Source organism: Pseudonaja textilis, chromosome 1 (assembly GCF_049901715.1).
Source record: "Pseudonaja textilis isolate UNSWEBS1 chromosome 1, rPseTex1.2, whole genome shotgun sequence".
NCBI lineage: Eukaryota > Metazoa > Chordata > Lepidosauria > Squamata > Elapidae > Pseudonaja > Pseudonaja textilis.
The window spans coordinates 161,779,268-161,801,786 of record NC_141990.1 but is presented as its reverse complement, the minus strand read 5'-3'; the positions used below and the strand labels follow the sequence as shown (position 1 = coordinate 161,801,786).

Below are 22,519 nucleotides of genomic sequence, written 5' to 3'. Positions count from 1 at the left end.
TTAAATTATAAGATTGACATAAACAAGAAGAGAAAAGATACTTGTGAGCAATAAATTATTTATTATGGATTTCCCAATACAAGTCCTAGCCTTCTTCACTCATTGGGTTTTTTTTTCACTTGCAACAGCCTGTTGATTTCAGTTTTCAGCTTTAGGAAATAAACATCTTATATTTCACCAATTTTTGCTGCCTTTTCTGATTACCACGTGAATGTGATGCATTCCCTACCAGTACTAAATGCAGAAAAATCCAGTCCTAAACTTTCATTTCCACAACTAGTGCATCTAGTAGATTCAAAAACTATGGATCTGCAGATGAATCATGGGAAAATCCATGCTTTTTTTTTTTTGCAAAAAAAGGCACTCAAAACTGTAGGATTTTTTAGTACAGTGTATCTTGATGCACGAGGACAAAAATAATATTTGATTTAATTATGGCTTTTTTGTAAAAAAAACACCCTTTGAATTATTTTAGTCAGTTTCTGAAGGGACAAGCATCAGAACTAATAACCGAAGGAATGTATTAACATCAGTTGATGTTTCTCTTGATGTGAGCTCATGAGTTATACGGGTAGTTCTTGACTTACAATCATTTGTTTAGTGATCTTTTGAAGTTACAACGGCACTGAGAAAACTGGTTGTGGCCATTTTTCACACTTTTCACACGCTCAGACTTCTGTCGCTTGGCAACATCCATGTATTTATGACAGTTGCAGTGTCCTGGGCCATATGATCACCTTTTGCCACCTTCTAACAAAGTCAATGGGGAAGCCAGATTCACTTAATAAACGTGTTATTAACTTAACTGCTGTGATTCACTTAATAACTGTGGCAAGACCAAAGCGAGCTATTCCAAAACTCCACTTTTGAGGTTCTAAATAACTCCATATTCCAACGAGCTTTGCGGTGAGTCAATGAGTCGAGAATGAACGTCCTTTCCTTTTAAATATGGTCCCTGAGAGCAAGTGGGCGAAAAAAATAGGAAACCAACGATAAACTCGTTTTTCTCGCGGGATAGCTTACTCTCGCGAGATCCTTCCTAGCTCTTCTGTCAACAAGTCCCTCTGAGGGAACGCATGCGCAAATCCATTTTCCTCCTTGACCCTTTTCGAGCCTCAATAAAGTTTGCGTTCTCGTGGTTTATTTTGTTTCTTCTCGTTTTTGTTTCCAAGAGCCCCGCCTGTTCCTTGCACTTCCGGTTCAGTCGGTGTGTGGGGGGGTTGGCCCGTCTGGGATGGTCCTGACGGCGACAGCGGCTGTCCTTGGCGTGGGAGCGGCGACTTGATGGTCTTTCCAGGTAAGCGGTGTTGGCAGTGGTCGGTCCCTCCCTGAGGGCCCTGCCGCCAGCTTATCCCTCTGCAGGGGCTGGTCGTCGCCCACCGGCCTTTGTCTGAAGGGTTCTGGTTCTTACCGTCGGAGTCCGAGCTCTTACTATGGGAGCCAGGCTGTTGGGAGGCCCAATGGATTGGGTGCTGGGTTAAGAGGGTTTTTGACCTTATCTGTAAGAATTCACTTGTTTAGCCTTTCTTCTCTCCTTCCAAGAACCTTATCGGATCTGTTCAGGCAGTTTAATGCGGCATCCTGCTTCCAAGAGTGCCCATATAGCTAGAATATGAAAATGACCCCAGGATCCCGGCCATTTATCCATTTATATTTTATAGAAACGTAGCTGATGAATTTGCATTTTTAAAAATCGATGGCAGGACTTTTTTTCGTTGTATTGTATATATCTGCTTCCATATGCACATGGTAATTGTTTCATATTTGCAGTAAAACAGTTAATCTCTGAGTAGCAGAGTATGCCATCCTATTGTAAAATTAACAATTCCTGCTAATTCTGCTTCTCCAAGTGAGTCCTCCCTGCTGGTTGGAAAAAATATGCCTCCCATCAAATGTTTTGAAATAAAAGTATCCTACTATGGTTCTTTAGTTCTCTGGTTTGTTTTTAGCTAACAGAGGTTTCAGTATAAGAACAATCCTGCTAGATCAGATCAAGCCCACCTTAGTCCATTTTGTTTCTTATAAGCATCCAGATGCAGGGAGGAATAATAAAATGCAAAAATTAAGTTTGTTCATTTGGATTTCTGAGGAAAAATTGATATTTTAAAAACACTGCAACTTCTCTTCCTATTGTTTTCATTTTGAACCAATTGTTTCCTTCAGTGGGACTTACTTCTAAGTAGATTTACATAGGATTACACTGTTATATTCTGGTTTCTCCTCTCTCATTTTAAGTTATTAATTCCTCAGAAGCTAATCTACATGTGAGGCTATATATTCAATATTCCATGTAAGGTATTTGGGGGGTGACCCCAGAATGAGCTATATAAGGATTATTTTGTGCATTTATGAAGTTATCAAGTTCTGAAAAATTCTAAACTTACTATTTTGGACAATTCACCTTTTCAAAAAAACAAAATAGCTATAGAATGCATGATTCTGAATGAAAATTGGAATGTTCTGAATTTGGATTTCACAGAGAAAAAATGTTACCCATCAGTAATGTATATTCTGTAAATTATCTTGATCAATTCTGTAAATTATCCATGTAAACGTTGAAATACAGGACAGTGGTGAAGTGGAAAATCTTACATTTAATTTCAAAAGCTATATTTTATACTTCTTGTTAATGTTAATATTGATTTGATTGCTGTGGTCACAGATTAATGCTGTTTGTAGAAATGATTGTGGCTCGTTGTTAACGGCCTGAAAAAAAAACCCCTCAGGACTATAAAACACTTCCATCTGATAATTCTAGCTGAATTATATATTGTTAGTCTAAATTATTGGTGTACAAACTTTTGGCTTGCCTGGGCTGCATTAACCGAAGAGGAATTGTCTTGGGCTGCATATAAAATATATAGTTAAAGGTATTTTAATCACATAATGTTAAAAGTTTACGATCTTGTGGGTTTGAGAAGCCTGGTCTAAACAGACCATTGGTTTGACTTAACATAAAAGTGTATATGTTTTGAAACAGGAAAAAATTAATTTCCATGGACTGAGCTATTTGTGAATATGTTTATATAATAAAATATTGCCTTTGAAAGAAGAGTAAAATTGGGGTAAAATAACTATTTTTTTATTTTAGTACTTATATTTTAGATTGAAGCTAGCACTAATGCTAACATTGGCAAGCAAACTGAAACGGGATGATGGTGTCAAGGGCTCCCGTACTTCCAACTCCACTTCTGATTCTACTAGAAGAGTGTCAATTAGAGATAAATTGCTTGTTAAAGGTAATGCGCTTTCCTATTTAAATATATTTTGTCCATTTTTTAAAAAATTCAGTGTAATGTCACACAATTATCGGAGGGGTCCCTGGTGCTCTCTGAGCTTGCTTGTTTTCTTGCAGATGTTTTATTGTCCAAACTCAATAATATCAGTAAGGAGTGCAGTGTGCTATCAATTGATATTCTAGTAGCTTGCCTCTCAGTGTTGGTGGGGGTAATCTTAGATATTCTTTGCTTGGGCTGTTTTCTGTTGGCATCTTTGGCAGTTGCTTGATTGGGATATTATTTACTTGATTGTTTGTAATTTTTAACATATTTCTTGATTTATATTGTTACTTCATTTGGAGATAGTGTATTAAAAAGTAAATAGGTTTGAATATTGTAATGGAATGTTTCCTACAAATGTGTAGTTTAAGTTTTTATTAATTTTTACATTTGTACCCCACTGTAATCACTATAACTCTGGACAGTTGTTTGGTTGATTTCTAAATGTTGTAATAGAATAGAATAAAATTCTTTACTGGCCAAGAGTGATCGGGCACACAAGGAATTTGTCTTTGGGGCAAAAGCTCTCAGTGTACTTAAAGTGATATAAGTGATAAGTCATGATCATAGTCATCATAAAAATACATTCATCATATCATAAGATATAACAATTAATCATAGTCATAGGATACTAAATAAAACTATAAATCATAAAGATACAAGCAACAAAGTTATACCCTTTTCCCTGACAATAAGACCTATCCTGAAAATAAGCCCTAGCACATTTTAATGTGTGCGCCTAATCTCTTATCCCCAAAATAAGCTTACTTAAGAGCCTGCGTAGCCCCGTTGTGGCCATGAGCAAGCAGAAGAAGTGGGTCGGTGGTCATGGGTCCTGGATGGGGCTGCTGGTGCCATGGCCGTGGAGCAAGGCAGGTATCAGGGGCATCAGTGACCTGGCTGCCAAGGCCCTGAGGTAAATTGATGTGGGACAGCTCCATCCCCTCCTGCCTCATGGTGGCAGCACTGGCATGCAGTGTGGCTTCTACCCCATTGTGAGCAAGCAAAAGTGGGCACCCTGTACATGAAAAGAAAAATAAGATTACCCCCAGAAAATAAGCCCTAGTGCTTATTTTGGGACCCAAAAGAAAATAAGTCCCAGTCTTAATTTTGGGGAAAACACGGGTAGTCATAAATCAAAAGGAGATAGATAATAAGCAGGATGAGAAGAATAGTAATACAGCCTTACTAATTAGTTTGACTGTGCTGTGGGAATTCGGTGTTTAGCAGAGTGATGGCATGGGGGGCGGAACTGTCCTTGTGTCTAGTTGTTCTGGTGTGCAGTGGCCTATAGCATCATTTTGAAGGTAGAAGTTGACACAATTTATGTCCAGAATGGGAGGGGTCTGTAGATATTTTCACAGCCCTCTTTTTGACTTGTACAGGTCCTCAGTGGAAGGCAGGTTGGTAGCAATTGATCTTTCTGCACTTCTAATTATCCATTGAAGTCGGTGTCTGTCTTGCTGTTGCAGAGCCAAACCAGATAGTTACTGAGGTACAGATGACAGACTCAATAATTCCTCTGTAGAACTATATCAGCAGCTCTTTGGGCAGTCTGAGCTTTCTGAGTTGGCGCAGAAAGAACATTCATTGTTTTTTTGATGATGTTTTTTTATGTTAGGTGTCCATTTTAAATCTTGAGATATGATAGAACCTAGAAACGTGAAGGTCTCTACTTTGATACTGTATTGTCTAGTATTGTAAGAGGTGATTGTATAGGAGGGTTTCTCCTAAAATCTACCACCATTTCTATCATTTTGAATGTGTTCAGTTCAAGATTGTTCCGGTTGCACCGCAAGGCTAGTTATTCAACCTCCTGTCTGTATGCAGATTCATCGTCTTGAATGAGACCAATCACTGTATCATCTGCAAAATTCAGTACTTTAACAGAGGGATCTTTTGAGATGCAGTCATTGGTATAGAGAGAAGAGAAGTGGAGAGAGCACACAGCCCTTGAGGGCCCCCTCTGCTAATTGTACAGGTATCTGATGTGATTTTGCTTAGCTTCACCTGCTGATTCCTGTCTGTTAGAAAGCTTATGATCTATTTACAAGTGTGGTCAGGTTCTATTTGCTCTGTAGGCAGATTGCAAGGAGTCTAATAGTGTATCCAGCTGTTTTCAGGTGGGCCAGCACTAACCTTTCAAAAGTTTTCATAACTGCAGATGTCAGAGCAACTGGTCTGAAGTCATTAAATTCCTTGATGGAGGGTTTCTTCAGCACTGGGATTATAGTAAAGCATTTGAAGCAAGAAGGAACATAGCACATCTCTAGTGATTTATTAAAGAAGTGGGTGAAGATGGGGGCCAGTTGGTCAGCACAAGCTTTTAAGCAAGGAGTTATCTTGTCTGGACCTGGTGCTTTTCCTGGCTTTTGTCTATAAAATAGACCTTGCAGATTATTTTCTGTAATCACCAGAGGTGGGGGGCCCAAGGCAGTCTGTTAATAGGAGACTTTGCTGCTGTTGGTGTGTCTGAGATAGGGTTTGTGGAGATAGGTAGCAGTAGTTTTCTCTCAAACCTACAGTAAAACACATTCAAGTCATCTGCCAGTTGTCGATTTTCATCAGCATGGAAAGGAGATTTGCTGTAACTGGTGATACTTTTAAGAGTTTTCAAATGTTTACTAGTTCATTTGTTGAGAACTGATTCCCTAGCTTTTCAGAGTAGCTTGTTTTTGCTGCTCTGATCTCCCTTGTTAATACGTTTCTGGCCTGATTGTGCAGCATTCTATCGCCTTTTCTGTAGGCTTCCTCTTTGGCACGACGCAGCTGCTTAAGTTTAGTTGTGAACCAAGGCTTGTTGTTACTGTATATTCACAGGTTTTGGTTGGCACACATAGATCTTCACAAAAACTGACATATGATGTTACAATATCTGTGAGTTCATCCAACTCTGCAGAAGTATCTTCGAAAATGTTCCAATCAGTGCAGTCAAGATTTCATTGTTGGTTTTATGCTTTAAATCTTTGTCTATAAACAGGTACAAGGTGAATCATGCAATGATCAGTGTCCCACAGCTGCTTGTGATAAAGACCGATAAGCATCTTTTAATGTTGTGTAGCAATGGTCTAAAGTATTCTTGCCCCAGTTGAGACAGTTGACATGCTGAAAATAATTTGTAGCAAGTATAAGAGCAATATATTATGTAAGAAAAATGTGTGAAATAAGTGGAATAGTTTAACACTGAATAGAGAATAAAACGAAGGATATGTGCTCTCTTTCATGATAAAAATGACAACAAAAGTTGTAAGAGTTGGAAAATGAGATCTGGTCCATATGAGAATATCTGGTTTGGAGCTGGTGCCTTGCAGGGCAGGGTGAGGCTCCTCTCTCCCTGCTGAGCAGCCCCAGTGAAGGAGGTGCGTGATTGGGGGTCTCTACCCCTGGCAGCATGTGCACGCCGTAACCCAGAAGAGCAAAGGTTGATGGCTGGTGTGCCCAAAGTGGCTGTGTGCCACTTCTGGCATGCATGCCTTAGGTTCGCCATCACGACATTAAATGATTTAATCTCCAGACCCTTCATTATTTTTGTACACTTTCTAGGGTGTTAAAATATTTTTTGTATCATGGTGACCAGAAACTGGACATATTTCCAGTATGGTCTTACCAGTACGATAGAAAGTAATACCATATTTTCTTGTAATCTTGATACTATCCCTCCCTCTATTGATGCAGCTTAGGACTGCTTTGACTTTTTTGGCAGCCACAGCACACTGCTGGCTCATACTTATTAGTTGTCCTCCAATCTCTCTCAGTCACTGCTGTTGAGCCAGGTATCACATTTGTTTTTTCTTGTCTAACTCTACAATCTTGCTTTTCTCACCAGTGGCATTCATTTTGTTCAATGGGGCACATACAGTATTCAAATTTGTTAAGATCATTCTGTACCTTGAGTCTGTCTATTAAAATGTTGGCTGTTCTCCCCAGCTTGTTGTTGTCTGCAAATTTGATGAGTTCCCATTGGATCCCCTTATCTAAATAATTTGTGAATGAATTGATTTCTATTACTGTTTTTAGGCTGTGAGGTTTGAAAATAGTTTTGATTTTTACTCTTCTGAAATTCTTTTTGGACTCTGATAATAGAAGCCATGTGCATATAATGTAGTAAATAAATTCTATACAGAAAATATATTCTGTTCTCAAAGTAAACAGTGGCAATTATATTTTACCTTGTATGATATGCTACTTTAATTATTTTAATGTTTTATTTTGTGTAATACTGTTATGACTTACCATACTGATTTGCTGTTTGATTAAAATTATTTTGTTCTTGCTTACTTTTTAAATTAAATCTTTAATGAATTGTTTTATATTGTGTAGTAGTTTGATTGTTTTTTGTTAATAGTTTACTATGCATTATAATGTAGCTGAGATATCTTTATCAAAATGGTAAATAAAATTGACATTGACTGATATTTTTATTTTGTTTTTAATAGAAGTTGCAGAACTTGAAATAAATTTACCTTGTAAGTATGGTTTTAGCATATTTTTAAGGATTATTCAGATCCTAATTTTTCATTCTTATGTCACACATTTAAGATAATTGAGGAATATTTACATAAGCCCTTCTGGAATTGTCATTTGTTGTGGATGGTAATTAAGGGAGGTTACAGGTAGATATTACAATTCTTTTATCCTCAGCTCTTTTGGGGGGAAATTGTTCTGTTTCCTTTTTTGCATCTTCCTCCTTTCTTGGGGTATCTTGGGAAAAGCTTAACATTTGACATTCTGATTCATCAGATATCAAACATTTCAATTTTTTAACTAAAGGTTTAAACAAATGATTAAATATTATTGAAATGAGTTATTGGCTTTAATCATGCCTAATGTTTCAGGATGTGAAATTTGTGTTGCATATTTTACTCTTTGAAATATCTGTGTATATTCACTCATAAGTAATATATGAAAGCAGTTTATGGCATTTGTAAATAAAAGAGTACTCAGGTTCCTAAAGGTGACGAAGGGGATTGTTTATATTTTACCAGAAAACTAATGCTATGATTACAGGTTATAACCACAGCTATGACTAGAATTTCTGTTACTAAGCAAAGGTAGTTGTTAAGTGACTTGTGCCTGATTTTACAACCTTTTTGTCATGGGTTTTAATTGAATTGCTACAGTTGTTAAACAGCCAGTTTACCCCCATTGACTTCGCCTGCATGAAGCTGGCTGGCAAGGTCACAAATGGCTATCATAACCCAAGGATTCTGCAACTGTCATGTTGGTTGCCAAATGCCCAAATTTTGATCATGTGGCCATGGGAATGCTGTGATGGTCATAAGTCATTTTTTTCAATGCTGTTGTAACTTTGCACTGTTGCTAAATGAATGTTTGTAAGTCAAGGTCTACTATATTTTAGACCAAAATTTTGGTAGTAACTGTAAAAGCATAAAGCACTTTGAGGATTGTTTTCTGAGTTCCTTAATATACTCAAATGGATGCAGGATACAGAAACCTAAGTGAAGATCTTTTTCTGGTTGAGCAGGGCTCGCTATAGAAAAGTATGATTGAGTTTGAGAATTATTGTAAGAGGTAGTTTTTATTTGTATAGGCCTTTAAAATATTACGTTTAATGCTCATTAGTCCGCATTATCGCTTACAATCTTCACATTTTGTTTTGTTTCTATATTTTCTTTTCTCATCCTGATCATAAACATTACAAATTGTCAATTATTTCAGATTTTTATGTTTATTTTCAGGTACATGTGAAGTGAACTATCCTGACCCAAATAAACTCCATTTCTTTCTTCTAATTATAAACCCAGGTAATTAAAGTGTGTGTGTATGTGTGTGTGTATGTGTATTAAAAACTCTGATAACTTTAATTGGTCCTAAGCACAGAATATATTCAAATATTCACCTGCTAAGTTGTTTAGGTAATTCTAGGACTTTATTCTGTGTGGCATGAGCAAACTCCACTTTATACTGTGCGGAACTTCCTTCATACTCTCTTCCCCACTATATATCAAATCTCCTTTAGAGGTTAGTTTTTCCTCTGAGCAGATTTGATGGGTAAGCTGGGTGGGCTGGAACAGGGAAAAGGAATCTGTTCCACTGATGATATTCTGTGTTTATAAAGATAACAGTGGTGACACTGGGTGCAACTTCTAAGGTAAAGGTATAACACTGAAATAGTAAAATACATTTATGAGGTAGAATATATTCACAGTACACCCCATTGAAATATTTGATAGTTTTAAAATATTTCAACAAAAAGGAATTTGATCTTCTACTCATTCAACAGAAGATATAATATCTTACGACTTACATTTTACACTCGTATGTAGTTGAAATAAACATAATGCAATTTTTTCATGTGGAAAAAGCAAGTACATATTTATATTGATTACTACTTCAAATATCAAAAATTACAATCGTATATACTAGATTAGAACATTACAGAGCTTCTGAAAAGAAACTGTCTTATTAAAACCTCAGGCATTTATGTTGCTTTAAATTGGAAGTGTGTGCCTATATCAAAAGACCTCTCTGAGGTCTTCAGAAAGAAGGATATACCTAATTAATTAATTTTGCTGTCCATTTCACTGTAGGACTACTCTGGGCAGCTTGCAACAATAAAATGGGGGAAATGATAAAATATGTAAATATAACAATAACAAAGGAATAAAACAATGGAAATAAACAATGGAAGTACAGTAACATGAAATTAAAAAGATGGGTGGAGGAGAGCAGGAAGCACAGCGGGGATGTGGTGTCAGCAAATTTATCTAGTAGCCACCTCCAGTAATATACTGCCCTATTGGGTCTCCAGGCCAACTGGCACAGCCAGTTCTTCAGGCCCTTGAAGAAGGATAGGAAGGGGGGCGAACCTCACCCCAGAGAACGTTCTAGCAGAGAAGGCTCTTCTGCATTCCATCAGTCAGAGTTCCTTGACCGATGGGATCCTCAGCAGGCTGCCTCTGCCAGCATAAGTAGGGTGAGACTTCATGCAGAAGATCAAACCTTGGGACTGAGTCACTAGTATAAATCAGAGGATTCTGGGAGAGCAAAAAGATGCACTGAGCTGCATAGAATTGGGACTCTGTTCCAACTAAAAACCTAAAGCAGGAAGCCTACAAGAGAATATCAATTTGCATCTACACAAATCCTGAAAAGCCGTGGAGAAATAGGGTAGCACCATTGTGACCTGAAAGTTGTATGTTATCTTTATAATACTGCCAATGGAGGACATAAATTGTACAAGTGCAAACTGATCAGGTTCCTAGAGGAGAAAGTTTAGAAGCTTATCTACCCACTCTTGAGCCTCATTCATGAAAATGAATACCTCAGAAAGGCAACATCCATATTCAAACTAAATGCAGCAAGGAAGAAACTACAAGGAAAAATGAAGCCCTAGAGGAAGACTGATTGCAACATGTCACTCAGAGGAAAAAAAAACAACCCTCAAGATTGTCCCTGCCACAGGAGTTGAACAATTGATTTCATATCCTCCTGCTGGAAAGAAACACACAGACAGGAGTAGGAGTGTGACAGGAAGAAACGTAACTCAGATTGTCACAAAGAGGAAGAGTTTGCTGTCCAAAAAAGAAAAAGGCATTTGGTGATGACTCACTGCTCGGAGGAATAAAATCTCCAGTTTGCAGACCAGCCAATCTACCAAGGGTGGGTGTTATCTCCCAGGTGCAAAGATCAAAGAAGAGAAGCTTACCCAAATGATTAAGCCCACTAATTATTATTCCTTTCTCTTTCATGTTGGGATGAACGATACAACAAAACAATATCATGAATGGATAAGGGAACTTGGTATGTTTAGCCTAATGAAGAGAAGGTTCAGGGGAGACATAGCAGAAGTCCTCTAATACTTGAAAGACTATCATAGGGAAGAACGCATTGATTTATTCTCTATAGCACATGAAGGCAAGACAAGCAATGGATGGAAGCTCATGAGAAATAAGGAATTTCCTAATAATAAGAACACTAAATCGATCGAACAACTCGTTTCCCTGAGTTGTGGGTGCTCCATTGCTGGAGATTTTTGAGAAAATATTGGAAAACCTTTTGACTAGAATGGTATAAGGACACCTGCCGTGAGCAAGGGATTGGACTAGAAGACCTCCAAGTTCCCTTCCAGCACTAGAATTCTATGATTCTAGTTTTGTTCTGGTCCTGAGTGTGCACCTCTGTTACTATATTTGGGAATATCAGTGGAGGCAATGGAGCTTTCTGGATGTTGTAGAAATGGGCAGACCAAATAGTTACTAATGAAATGACTAATTTGAAAATATCTGAACTGTGATCTATGAAATTTCGCAAGATGCATCCCCTTAGAATATTATGACTATTATAATCTACCTTGTCTTGGTTAAAGAAAAAAATCCAAAAGTTATTGGTTACCAAAAAGACCTTAGGATGGTAGAATACCAATTTATCTTAAAAGTGAGTGAATTGAAAAGTGAAAATATTTTCGTACTTTAAAATGGAAATTGTAAAAGAGCACATTTTACAGGTAATCCTCGACTTAAATCATTTCATTTAGCAATTGTGTGAAGTTGCAACTGCACTGAAAAAGTGATTTACACCAGTAGCACTTGCATTTAGACTTTTACAGCATTTCATAGTGCTTTACAGCCCTCTAAGTAGTTTACAGCATATTGCCCCCCAACAGTCTGGGTCCTCATTTTACTGACCTTGAAAGGATGGAAGGCTGAATCAACCTTGAGCCAGTGAGAATCAAAATGCTGTCAGTCAACAGAATTAGCCTGCAATATTGTATTCAAACCACTGCGCCACCACAGCTCTTATGACCATTTTTCAAACAGCCATTTTAGCATCCCCATGGTCACATGATCAAAATTCAAATGCTTGTCAACTAGCTCAGATTTATGACAGTTGCAGTATCCCAGAGTCATGTGATCACCTTTTGCAACCTTCTGTCAAGGAAAGTCAGTGGGGAATAGCAATAGACTTATATACCGCTTTACAGTGCTTTACAACCCTCTCTAAGCAGTTTTTACAGAGTTAGCGTATTGCCCCCAATAATCTGGGTCCTCATTTTACCCACCTCAGAAGGATGAAAGGCTGAGTCAACCTTGAGCCTGGTGGGATTTGAACTGCTAAACTGTAAGCAGCCAATAGTCAGGAGAAGTGGCCTGCAGTACAGCACTCTGACCACTGTGCCACTGAAGCCAGATTATTCACTTAATAACTGTGTTACAAATGTAACTGCTGTGGTTCACTTAACAACTGTGGCAAGAAAGATTGTAAAATGGGGGAAAGCTTGCTTAACTGTCTTGGTTAGCAACAGAAATTTTGGATTCAATTCTGGTCATAAATCGAGAACTACTTGTATTACGGTGGAATCGGGTGTGCAGGTACCCTTGCAGGGAACAATCAGATATACAGTGTTACCTCAATACTTGAGCACTTCAAAACTCTTCAAATTTGGTATTCAATGCATTTTGATGTGAAAATGTCCCAATACTCTTGCAACATTCAGTACTCCTGGAACCAATTAATAATGAGTATCAAAGTACCACTGTACTCAACTTCAACAGCAAACACTAGCATCGTCATAGTCCTATCACAGGTCCCTCAGATGTCCAATCCTGTATAAGATGACTAAAAATTGCAGTCAGATCCAGAATAACTTGTGCATTGCTAGAACCCATGTTGCTTCATTCTTATTCATCACTCCCTCAGACAAGCCAAACCTGTCCAGCTTTTTTAATGTTCCTCCTAGAACTTCGTTTCTAGACTCCTTATCCTGGTAGCTATCCTTTGAAATGAGTCCAGGTTTCAGACTGCAGTAGCTAATGCAGTAACTAATTATATTGGCAGTGTAACATCTAAATGGAGTGTTTCTATTCAATGTGGCTCATGATTGCAATGGAGCTTTTGCCTGTAATATTGTATTTTTTTTTTATTCAGTGGTCCACTTATAATAGTTTTACATGCGCTGTGAACAAGTCAGACCTTCCCATGTTCAAATAACCATTCAATTTTTTTCTGCCAGGGTTTAAGACTTTACACATAACAGAATAACAGAATTGGAAGGGGCCTTGGAGGTCTTCTAGTCTAACCCCCTGCTAAAGCAGGAAACCCTACACCATTCTGGAAAAATGGCCATCCAACCTCTTAAAAACGTCTAGTGATGGAGCACCACAACTTCTAGAGGCAAGCCATTTCCTTGATTAATTGTTCTCACTGTCAGGAAATTTCTCCTTAATTCCAGATTGGCTTTGATAAGCTCCCATCTGTTGCTTATTGTCCTGCCCTTGGGTGCTTTGGAGAATAGATCAATCCCCTTTTCTCTGTGACAACCCCTCAAATATTGGAAGGCTGTTAACATGTCACCCCTTGTCCTTTGTCAGACTAGGCATACTTGGTTCCCGCAACTGTTCATCATACAGTTTAGCCTCCAGTCACCTAATCATCTTTGTTGCTATTCTCTACACTATTTCTAAAGTCTCAACATTATTTTAATGTCATGGTGATCAAAACTGGATGCAGTATTCCAAGTGTGGTCTTACCAGAGTAGTATAAAATGGCACTAACATTTCTTGTGATCTTGATATTGTTCTCACTGTTGATGCAGCTTAGGACTGCATTGGCTTTATTGGCTATCTTCTAAAGCAGAGGTGTCAAACTCAATTTCATTGAGGGCCGCATCAGGGCTGTGGTTAATCTTGGGGGGTTGGGTGGGCATGGCCAACCAGGTGGCATGACCAAATTGATGCCACTCTCCAAACTGCTGGCATGTTTCCTCTTCGAATTGGGTAGACCAGGCCGAAGCTATGTTGGCCTGATCTTTCCTCTTCATACTGGGTAGCCTGGGCCAATGCTACACTGGACTGCTCTTTGCATTGGGTAGACCAGGCTGAACCTATGCTGGCTTGATCTTTAATGTTCACATTGGGTAGACCAGGGCCCAGTGGGCCAGATCTGGCCACATCGTGGGCCAGATGCGACCCATGGGCCCTGAGTTTGACACCCCTGTTCTAAAGCATTAGTATTGCCCCCTACTTGTTATCATCTGCAAATTTGATGAGTTTACCTTCCATCCTTTTATCTAAATCGTTGTGAAGATGTTGAAGAATATTAGGTTTGAAATAAAACCTTGGGGTACCATACTGCATTTGAATCTTGATTACCCCACTTATTGAATATCTTCTTACTGCATTTTACTCAGAATTCAAGTCTATTGAGATAATATTGAATTGTACAATCCCTGTTAAGATCATGTGCAAATTTGGTAAAGATCTCCTATCTTTCATTAGGTCATTTATAATTGTTTTGGGCTAATGATTTTTCTTTTGGAGCTCTTCAAAAGAAGGAGACTACATAAAAAGAGACGTTGCTTATATGGTTCTCGCTGAACCCCATTTTGTCCAAAAGGATACCCATAAGCATCAGATGGAAATTCAGAGCAGAATAAAAAGAATTTCAATGGCTATAAGCAGTGTCCAGAGTTGACAGTAGTAACTTCTTCATTTTCCATTTTTTAATTATACATCTCCTATTACTTTGCAACCTCACCTTCCATCAACATGGCTTAACAAAGAATTTTCCTTAATGTATCTTCTCTTAGAATTTAAGTGAAAGTTAGGAAAGCTCAATAAGTAGATGATCGCTGAAGTGATAAGTATGCAAGACACGGCTATGACCCTCTAGCCATCACATAACCTAGGCATCCAATGTGATTCTCCCCCCCCACACACACACACAAATAATGCAGAACCATTTATATCAACTCTTTTAGTGCAATCACTTGCAAATCAGTTAGATCACAATATTTTCTAGCCCACATTATCCAACTTGTCCATAAGCATCTTATGACGTTGCCAAATGCTTTAATGGGATAAATGAACTTGGTCTATTAAACTAATTGCTCTATCATAAAGTAATAAGACTTCAAACTGTGACTTTATTTGAAAACACAACGCTTGAAGCATCAGAAATATAGTGTATATTTTAAAAAATAGACTGCTTAGAGCTTTCCTTATATAGTGCTTTGTTATTGTACTTCCATCTTATTCCTACCTTCCAAATTGAAAGAAATACTCTAATTGCAGATCAGTAGCTGTAGAAGCTAACAAAATAAGCAGCTGCTTCTGTTATCTTAGACTTAATAATGTCCAGAGTCTAGTTATAACAACATTAATGATAGTGCTTATAATAAATACATCCAAGTAACTGTCTGCATTTAAATAACTATATACTTCAAATAGATGAATAATTAACTGGCAGGGATAGTCAACACCCCAGAAGACAAGCTCATGATCCAAAAAGATCTTGACAAACGTGAACAATGGGCCCTATCCAACAAAATGAATTTCGATATGGAGAAAAGCAAAGTTTTATATTTAGTCAGGAAAAAAATCAAAGATATAAGTATAGATTAGGCGAGGCCTCACTCAAAACAGTAACTATCAAGGGAAGATTGTGAAGCTTTAAAATAAAGAACTGGGCTGGAACAGTTAGCAGTTGAAAAGGATTTAATTTGTGGATAATATTGTTTCATCATTGGAATAATTCGTCCAAAGAAAGAGGAATTTCACTTTTCATTTTTCCTATCCCCCCACCCCCCCACACAAGTTTTGTGGTATTTAAAGCTGGATTTACAGCGGGGACATCATCTACTGGTTCAACAAATATTATATTAGTGTTTTGTGGGAATAACCTTAGACTAAAATTTTTCTTTATATAATACAAGAATAATAAAGAGGAGTAATGAAAGACAAACCATACCTGGAAAGCCTTTTTATTTTGGTTCCAAATCAACTGGAGTTTTGGTTGCTGGAAGTATTAGGGAGCTGTTGAAGATCTTTAAAGCAAGGTGGATTACAATTAACAAGAAACATCTTTGAAACTGCATATCTGACTTTGTCATTAAAGGCATTTGGGGAAATTTGGTGGGCCATTTTGGAATACTAAGAAGAAAGAAGAAAAATAAGGCTTAAAATTTGGAAAATTCGGAGGGTACAAATTAGAAAAATTTAAAGACTATACATTTAGGGAAGTTTGAGGAACAGCTCCAGGACCATGTAAATTTTATTAATATTAGTGTGTTTGGTGTTTCTGGACAATTGGGATATTGTAGTATATCAGCACAAAACGTCTCAGCAGGAGAAAACAAATGCAGTCTATAAAGAAATAATGTTGTTGCTTCAATGTATTAAGGAAGCTGTAACAAGAAATCATAAGGAGATGATGGAATTGATGCAAGATACAATGAAATTAGGAAAGTCCCAGCAAATAACAATAAAAAACAAACAAAAAATTCAGAAAATAGAGGAGAAACCAGGAAATGTTGAGGAAAAAATAGCAAGAGACAGATGCTGTGGCAGCGGAAATATTTAGATTAAGCAAAAATGACAAGGAGTTACAAGATAACAGAACAGAAGCAGGACAGATTCACCAAAAAGTTAATAAGAGTTGAAATTCTAAAAAAGGCAAGAGATGATGGATAGACATAGAATACTCTTTAATATGGTTAGAAAAAAGAAGTAGAAAGTAGAAATTGAGAAAATAATATGATTACTGTATACACAAATGTTAGAAGTTGAAAAAGTATGATTATGTATATCTAAATGGTAATATCACTATCAGAAATATATGCAAAATATTTTGACCCAGATAATAAACTGTTCACAAAGCACTTATGGATGTTAAAGAAAAAAATATAAATAAAATTATATTTTAAAAAAAAACAGTAACTGTGAGAGGGACCTTGGAGTCCTAGTGGATGATCATTTGAATATGAGCCAGCAGTGTGCAGCAGAAGTCAAAAAAGGTAATACAATCCTGGGTTGTATAAACAGTGGCATAGAATCAAGGTCATGTGAAGTACTAGTACCACTTTATAAAACCGTAGTAAGACCACACCTGGAATACTGCAACCAATTTTGGTCACCATACTATAAAAAGACTTTTGAGGCTTTGGAAAAAGTTCAGAGAAGAGCAACTAAGATGTTCAAAGGCCTGGAGACTAAAACGAAGAATGGTTGCAGGATTTGGGTTTGGCTAGTCTAAAGAAAAGAAGAATTAGGGAAGACAAGATAGCAGTATTCCAGTATTTGAGGGGCTGCCACAAAGAAGAGAGGGTCAAATTATTCTCCAAAGCACCAGAGGGCAGGACAAGAAACAATAGTTGGAAACTGATTAGTAAGAGAGAAGCAATCTGGAATTAAGGAGAAACTTCCTAACAGTGAGGACAATTAACCAGTGGAAGAGCTTGCCTCCAGAAATCATGGGTGCTCCAATACTGGGTGTTTTTAAGAAGATAGTCACTTATCTAAAAAGGTATAGGGTCTCCTGCTTGAGCAGGGAGCTGGATTAGAAGACCTCGAAAGTCCCTTCCAGTTCATTCTATTCTATACTAAATATGAAACAAGGTATAGTGATTAGTTATTGAAACAGTAATTCATAAACAATGAACTCAGTTCATTGTAATTGTATTTTAGTACTGGTGTTGCATAATAAAGCATTGTGGTAGTAGGGCTCCAAGTTCTTGATGATCTCAGTTTCTTTTCTTACTGAATTGTCTGCTTTTGATTGTACAGTTCCCAAAATAGGGACTTGATTTGAAAATGACTGGTCATCACTGCATTGTCATTATTTATGCTTGCCTTAGTATCTCGGGTCCTTCCCTCATTTGGTTTTATAAGAGTTTATCCAGACCATGAGCAGGGTCCTGTTTTCAGCCTTGAATCAATTCCCCACTATTTTCTTGCTAGTTTTAGCAACAAGACACTAGGGATCTCCAAGGAGGACTGTTCAAAATGTCTTGGGGAAAAAAAGGGATTTAAATGTGTGACAATCAAAGTATCTATTAAGGCTGAATTGTTTGGCCATGATGTTAAAAAGATTATAAAAGGTATGAATATGTTTAAAGTTAGTAATAAACACTTAACCCTTTGTACTTAAGGATATTTCTTATATAGTTTTTTAAGCATATACCAATATATTTCTGCAAGATACAAACATGGAATCCAATATTCCAATATGAACCCAATATTGTCAGATCTGCCATTCTCTTCAGCTTTGCTTTGCATTGATGTCATCCTGCCATAAAAAGGGAGAGGGGGGAAATGGGGAGGAAACACTGAGAAGGGAATGACAACAAGAGATCCAAGGACATAATTGTTGAGATTGTTACCAAAACATCTAATTTGAATGCTATTGGACGCTGACCAGATGACCAAGAGGGGAAGGCCCGGGAGGATCTGGGACAGAGGAAAAAAACACAGGGCTTATACAGGAATATTCAGATCTTGCTTTATACATTGTAACCGTTTGGCTTTAGTAAAAGCATATCTTTTTTCTATAAATGGAGTCAAGGGTTTTTCTTTCCTAAATGCCCAAGCTGGGACAGGCCTGACCCACATCTAGATTTTCTGTTATCTTCTGTGGATTTGTAGTGTCCAGCACTATAAGGCCATGATCTTGTAGTGATACTTAATGTAAGTTTACAAAACTATTATGTTTTGTGTCTTCGTCAAATTTTAAGCTTACAAATTATCCAAATATGCTGGTAATAGATAAAGTTTTTAATGCAGAAATAATGTTTTAACATTATTATTAACTGAATATCTTTATTAAATATGTTGTCCCTCAAAGTTCAACTATTCAAAGTATTTACAACCTCTTTATTTCCCTTTTATATTCCCTGCAATTCCTCTCAACTAAAATGTACTATAGCAAATCTTCTATTCACTGACTATTTTGTACCTTTCATTGTACCCCAAAATAATTGCTTTTTAATATATTTAATATACATTTTCTAAACTCAAGACAACCTATCCTAGTTGCATTATCAAATTGAAGTTATATTGTATACAATAACTGCAGTTATTTTAGCTAGGCACTTCCAATTTTAATGTTATTTATTGTTTCCAGTATTACTTCCATAGGCATAACAATAATAATATTTATATAATTTTTATTCTGTAAAATTCAATAACCTTCATGGTCCATTTTAATATTCTACTTTGATAAAACAAAGCAGGTGTTTTCAGTTTTTGTTGACTAAACGTAACCCATGCTAGTTATCAAAATTAGAATTATTTCTGTTTATAAAATGTAAACTAATATTTCTATAGAATCTCATATTGTTTGTTTTTCTTAACAGATGAAGGCTATTATCGAAATGGAACATTTCAGTTTGAAATAGAGGTTCCTGATGCCTATAATATGGTTGTAAGTAATTAAGATTGTTTAATTTGTGCAAGGTTATTAATTTTAAAAAGGTAGTACTTCATTAGTTTTTCTCAAATACATGCTCCATCACTGGAGGTTTTCAAGAAAAGATTGGACAGCCTTGGATGGTATAGCTCTCCTGCCTTGGGCAAGGAGTTGAACTAGGAGACCTCAAAGGTCCCTTCTAGCCCTATAATTCTGTTTCTGTGTGTCTCAGAGAGTTCATAGGAATGACAAAGGTACTTAATACTAGCATAATACACGTTTTTCTGATGTATGTTCCAATCCTTTTAAATGTCCTCTGTTTAGTTGCTTTCTGCCGTAAAAAATAAAATTTATAAAAGAAAAGTCATGTTCTTAGACAAACTTCAGTGCATAGAGTGCTATTGTAAATCAAATCTTGTAAGATTTAAATATAATTTTCTAATTAACACTATTTGGTGTTAAATCTGCATGTATTCTTTAAAGAAAATTTTGTTAATGTTCATAATATATGTACATTTTATACATCTTATAATACTGTATTGTATGGAAGTAGAATTCCCACTACCTTATGATCTGGCACTTTTAATATTTATCTAGCATTGCTATTTAAATAGAAAAACAGCATTTCAATTTTTTTCATCAGTTCTTAATTACAAATTCAGAGACAGAAAATTAATATGTAAAAATACCTTAAAATGGAATGTGATTAAAACAGCTAAGATGGATTTTGAGAGACTTGGATCCTTACATTAAGTTGTAATTTCAAAAGGGGGTGGGGAGATAGTGCTGTTTCAGTGAGTTTGCTGCATATTTTAATTTAGCTTTTATGTGTTGTCATTTGTTTAATGCAAATTCTTTAAAGGAGTTTGTGTGAAACATGCAGGGACTAATTGGGTAAATGTGCTTGAAATTGCAAACCTCTATTGAAATATCACAATAAGTGAGTTGTAACCAAATTTAGGCATGGGTCTTCTGCCATGTAGACTAGATTGAAAACCAGAGGCTGTAATAATTGATACTATAGAAGAAGATGGCTAAAAAACAAGAATATTCATGTAATGAAATATTAATTAGGATTATTCATAGCTCAAGCCAACAATGACAAGACACTGAAAAACTGCAAGTGTGACTCTTTGAAGCCATATATGTTCTAAGCACTTAAAAAATCCAGTCCTTTTATCCATAACTCTTGAAATACATTTTCCACCTTGGAATACGAACTTATCCTAAAACATGTAGACACAGCCCAATTTTGAATTATTTTACCATATTGTTCCCAGATTAACTTAATGAACAGAGTGGTTGGTCTCAGTGGAGCTCTTGAACACCTAAACTTTGACCAATTAGAATTAGAATTAGAATAACTTTATTGTCATTGTACAAGTACAACAAAACCGTGGATGCACCCCAGCAACTGTTCGCAATACAATAAAACCAAAGCACTTAATAATGAAGATAAGAAAGATAGAGTACCCCTGTCTCCATTTGCAATTTGAGAGTACAATATCTACAAATATGTCTTTTTAAAATAATAACAATATTCTTTTCTGTACCTCTAACTGCTTTGTTTTTGTTGGCTTTGTTCTTTCACAATTTTTCATAAATGCCCCCTAACATAATAGGCTGTTATGTCTTGGAGCAGATTGCAACTATAGACTTCAAATATAGAAAGACTTTCTTTTGATCTCCAACTGATCAGTTTAGCAACAGTTACTGAAGGGTCCCAAAGATCACATGGGGAGCCTGTTGGCTGCTCTTTATATCCTGGCTTCAATCCACAGATAATCTGATTGATGCTGTATCAGTAAACAGAGAAATGCTGTTCCTGACTGTCTGTACAAAAGCTTAACCAGGTCAGAAGACAAATGTGAGCCCAAAGGCCGTGTTTTAATCCCTCCTTACGTAGGGCTGGGAACTATATGCCTCAGAATGCAAACAGAGGTAATAGACAGGAACACAGAGGAGATATCCCCAGATAGCAAAAGAACAAGTTGCCAAGCCAAAAATAGCTTCTACATTTCCAAATTAGAATTTCCAATGAAGGAGACTTATTTCAAGCAGGAATTCTTCGAGTCATGTTTCTTTTACGTGTTCCTCAGAGATTTATCTTATCTATTTTCAGAAATATAATCTTCAAAAAAGAGAAGATTAAGATAAAGCCTGTAAGATTTCCAGAAAGAAACTTAAAATAGAAGAACGGGGAAAAAAGCTGGGAGTCCCAAGACGTCCCACTCTAGGAGGTGACTCCGATTTCACTCAGTTGGAAAGGAAGGCTTTGGAAATTGCCTTTTCATTTACATTCATCATCAATACTGTAATCTGTACCTTTATTTTTCAAACAAATGATTTGTATTTACCACGATTAGCCAATATGATAAAGTATTCAGGGCAGTGGTAACATTGGAGAGGGGCTTGTTGACTAACAACATGCAAAGGAAATAGAACTACGGATTGGATCAAAGTTTCTTGCAGTTTTATAAATGGAGGGTTGGACTAAGACAGCTATCCTGACCAATTACAGCTGATGAAAGTTTTGTCATTGATTTTAATCCAAGTTGGATTATATATTAACTCCATATGTTTTATGTCTTAGAAAACAACAAGTTACTGAATCTACTTCAAGTCTTGTAACCTCATCCTAAAAATTAATCTGCAAGGTAAATAGAGAAGGTACTTAGACAATTAAATACACAAAATAGATATGGATTTCTAGGTGACAGAATATAAAGATGCAGTGACAGGTGTATTTCTGCTTTGAAGTTAGTCTTCTATGGAAAAACTAATTTTAAAAAACCCATACCTTGGACAAAGTCATCAGAGTCCTTTTAGGGGCTCAGTGCCCTCATTAGCGCTTTATCTAACTAGACGGCCTGTTAATTTCCCTGATAATGTCACCCTGGAAAGGAGAAGCTTTCATGGCGCAGGTTTGGAGAACTATAAATGGTGTGCAATAAAGTCAGTTGAGAAGAGGAAAAAGAAGTATCAACCTGCAAACGTGTGTGTGTGTGTGAGAGAGAGAGAGAGAGAAAAGGAAGGAAGGAAGGAAGGAAAGGAAGGAAGGAAGGAAGGAAGAAAGAAAGAAAGAAAGAAAGAAAGAA

General features: G+C 36.8%; 1 protein-coding gene across 2 annotated transcripts in view; it reads left to right on the top strand.

The window, feature by feature from the left end:
* Positions 1 to 1,061: 1,061 nt before the first annotated feature.
* Positions 1,062 to 22,519, top strand: part of UBE2F (ubiquitin conjugating enzyme E2 F (putative)) — a 55,857-nt gene continuing 34,399 nt past the window's right edge. For both annotated transcript variants that reach the window (XM_026707610.2, XM_026707609.2), the window contains exons 1-5: positions 1,062 to 1,297; positions 3,092 to 3,239; positions 7,715 to 7,744; positions 8,978 to 9,043; positions 19,369 to 19,436. In XM_026707610.2, the coding sequence (XP_026563395.1) occupies positions 3,122 to 3,239; positions 7,715 to 7,744; positions 8,978 to 9,043; positions 19,369 to 19,436 (282 nt within the window). In that variant the 5' untranslated portion in view covers positions 1,062 to 1,297; positions 3,092 to 3,121. The remainder of the gene's footprint in view (positions 1,298 to 3,091; positions 3,240 to 7,714; positions 7,745 to 8,977; positions 9,044 to 19,368; positions 19,437 to 22,519) is intronic.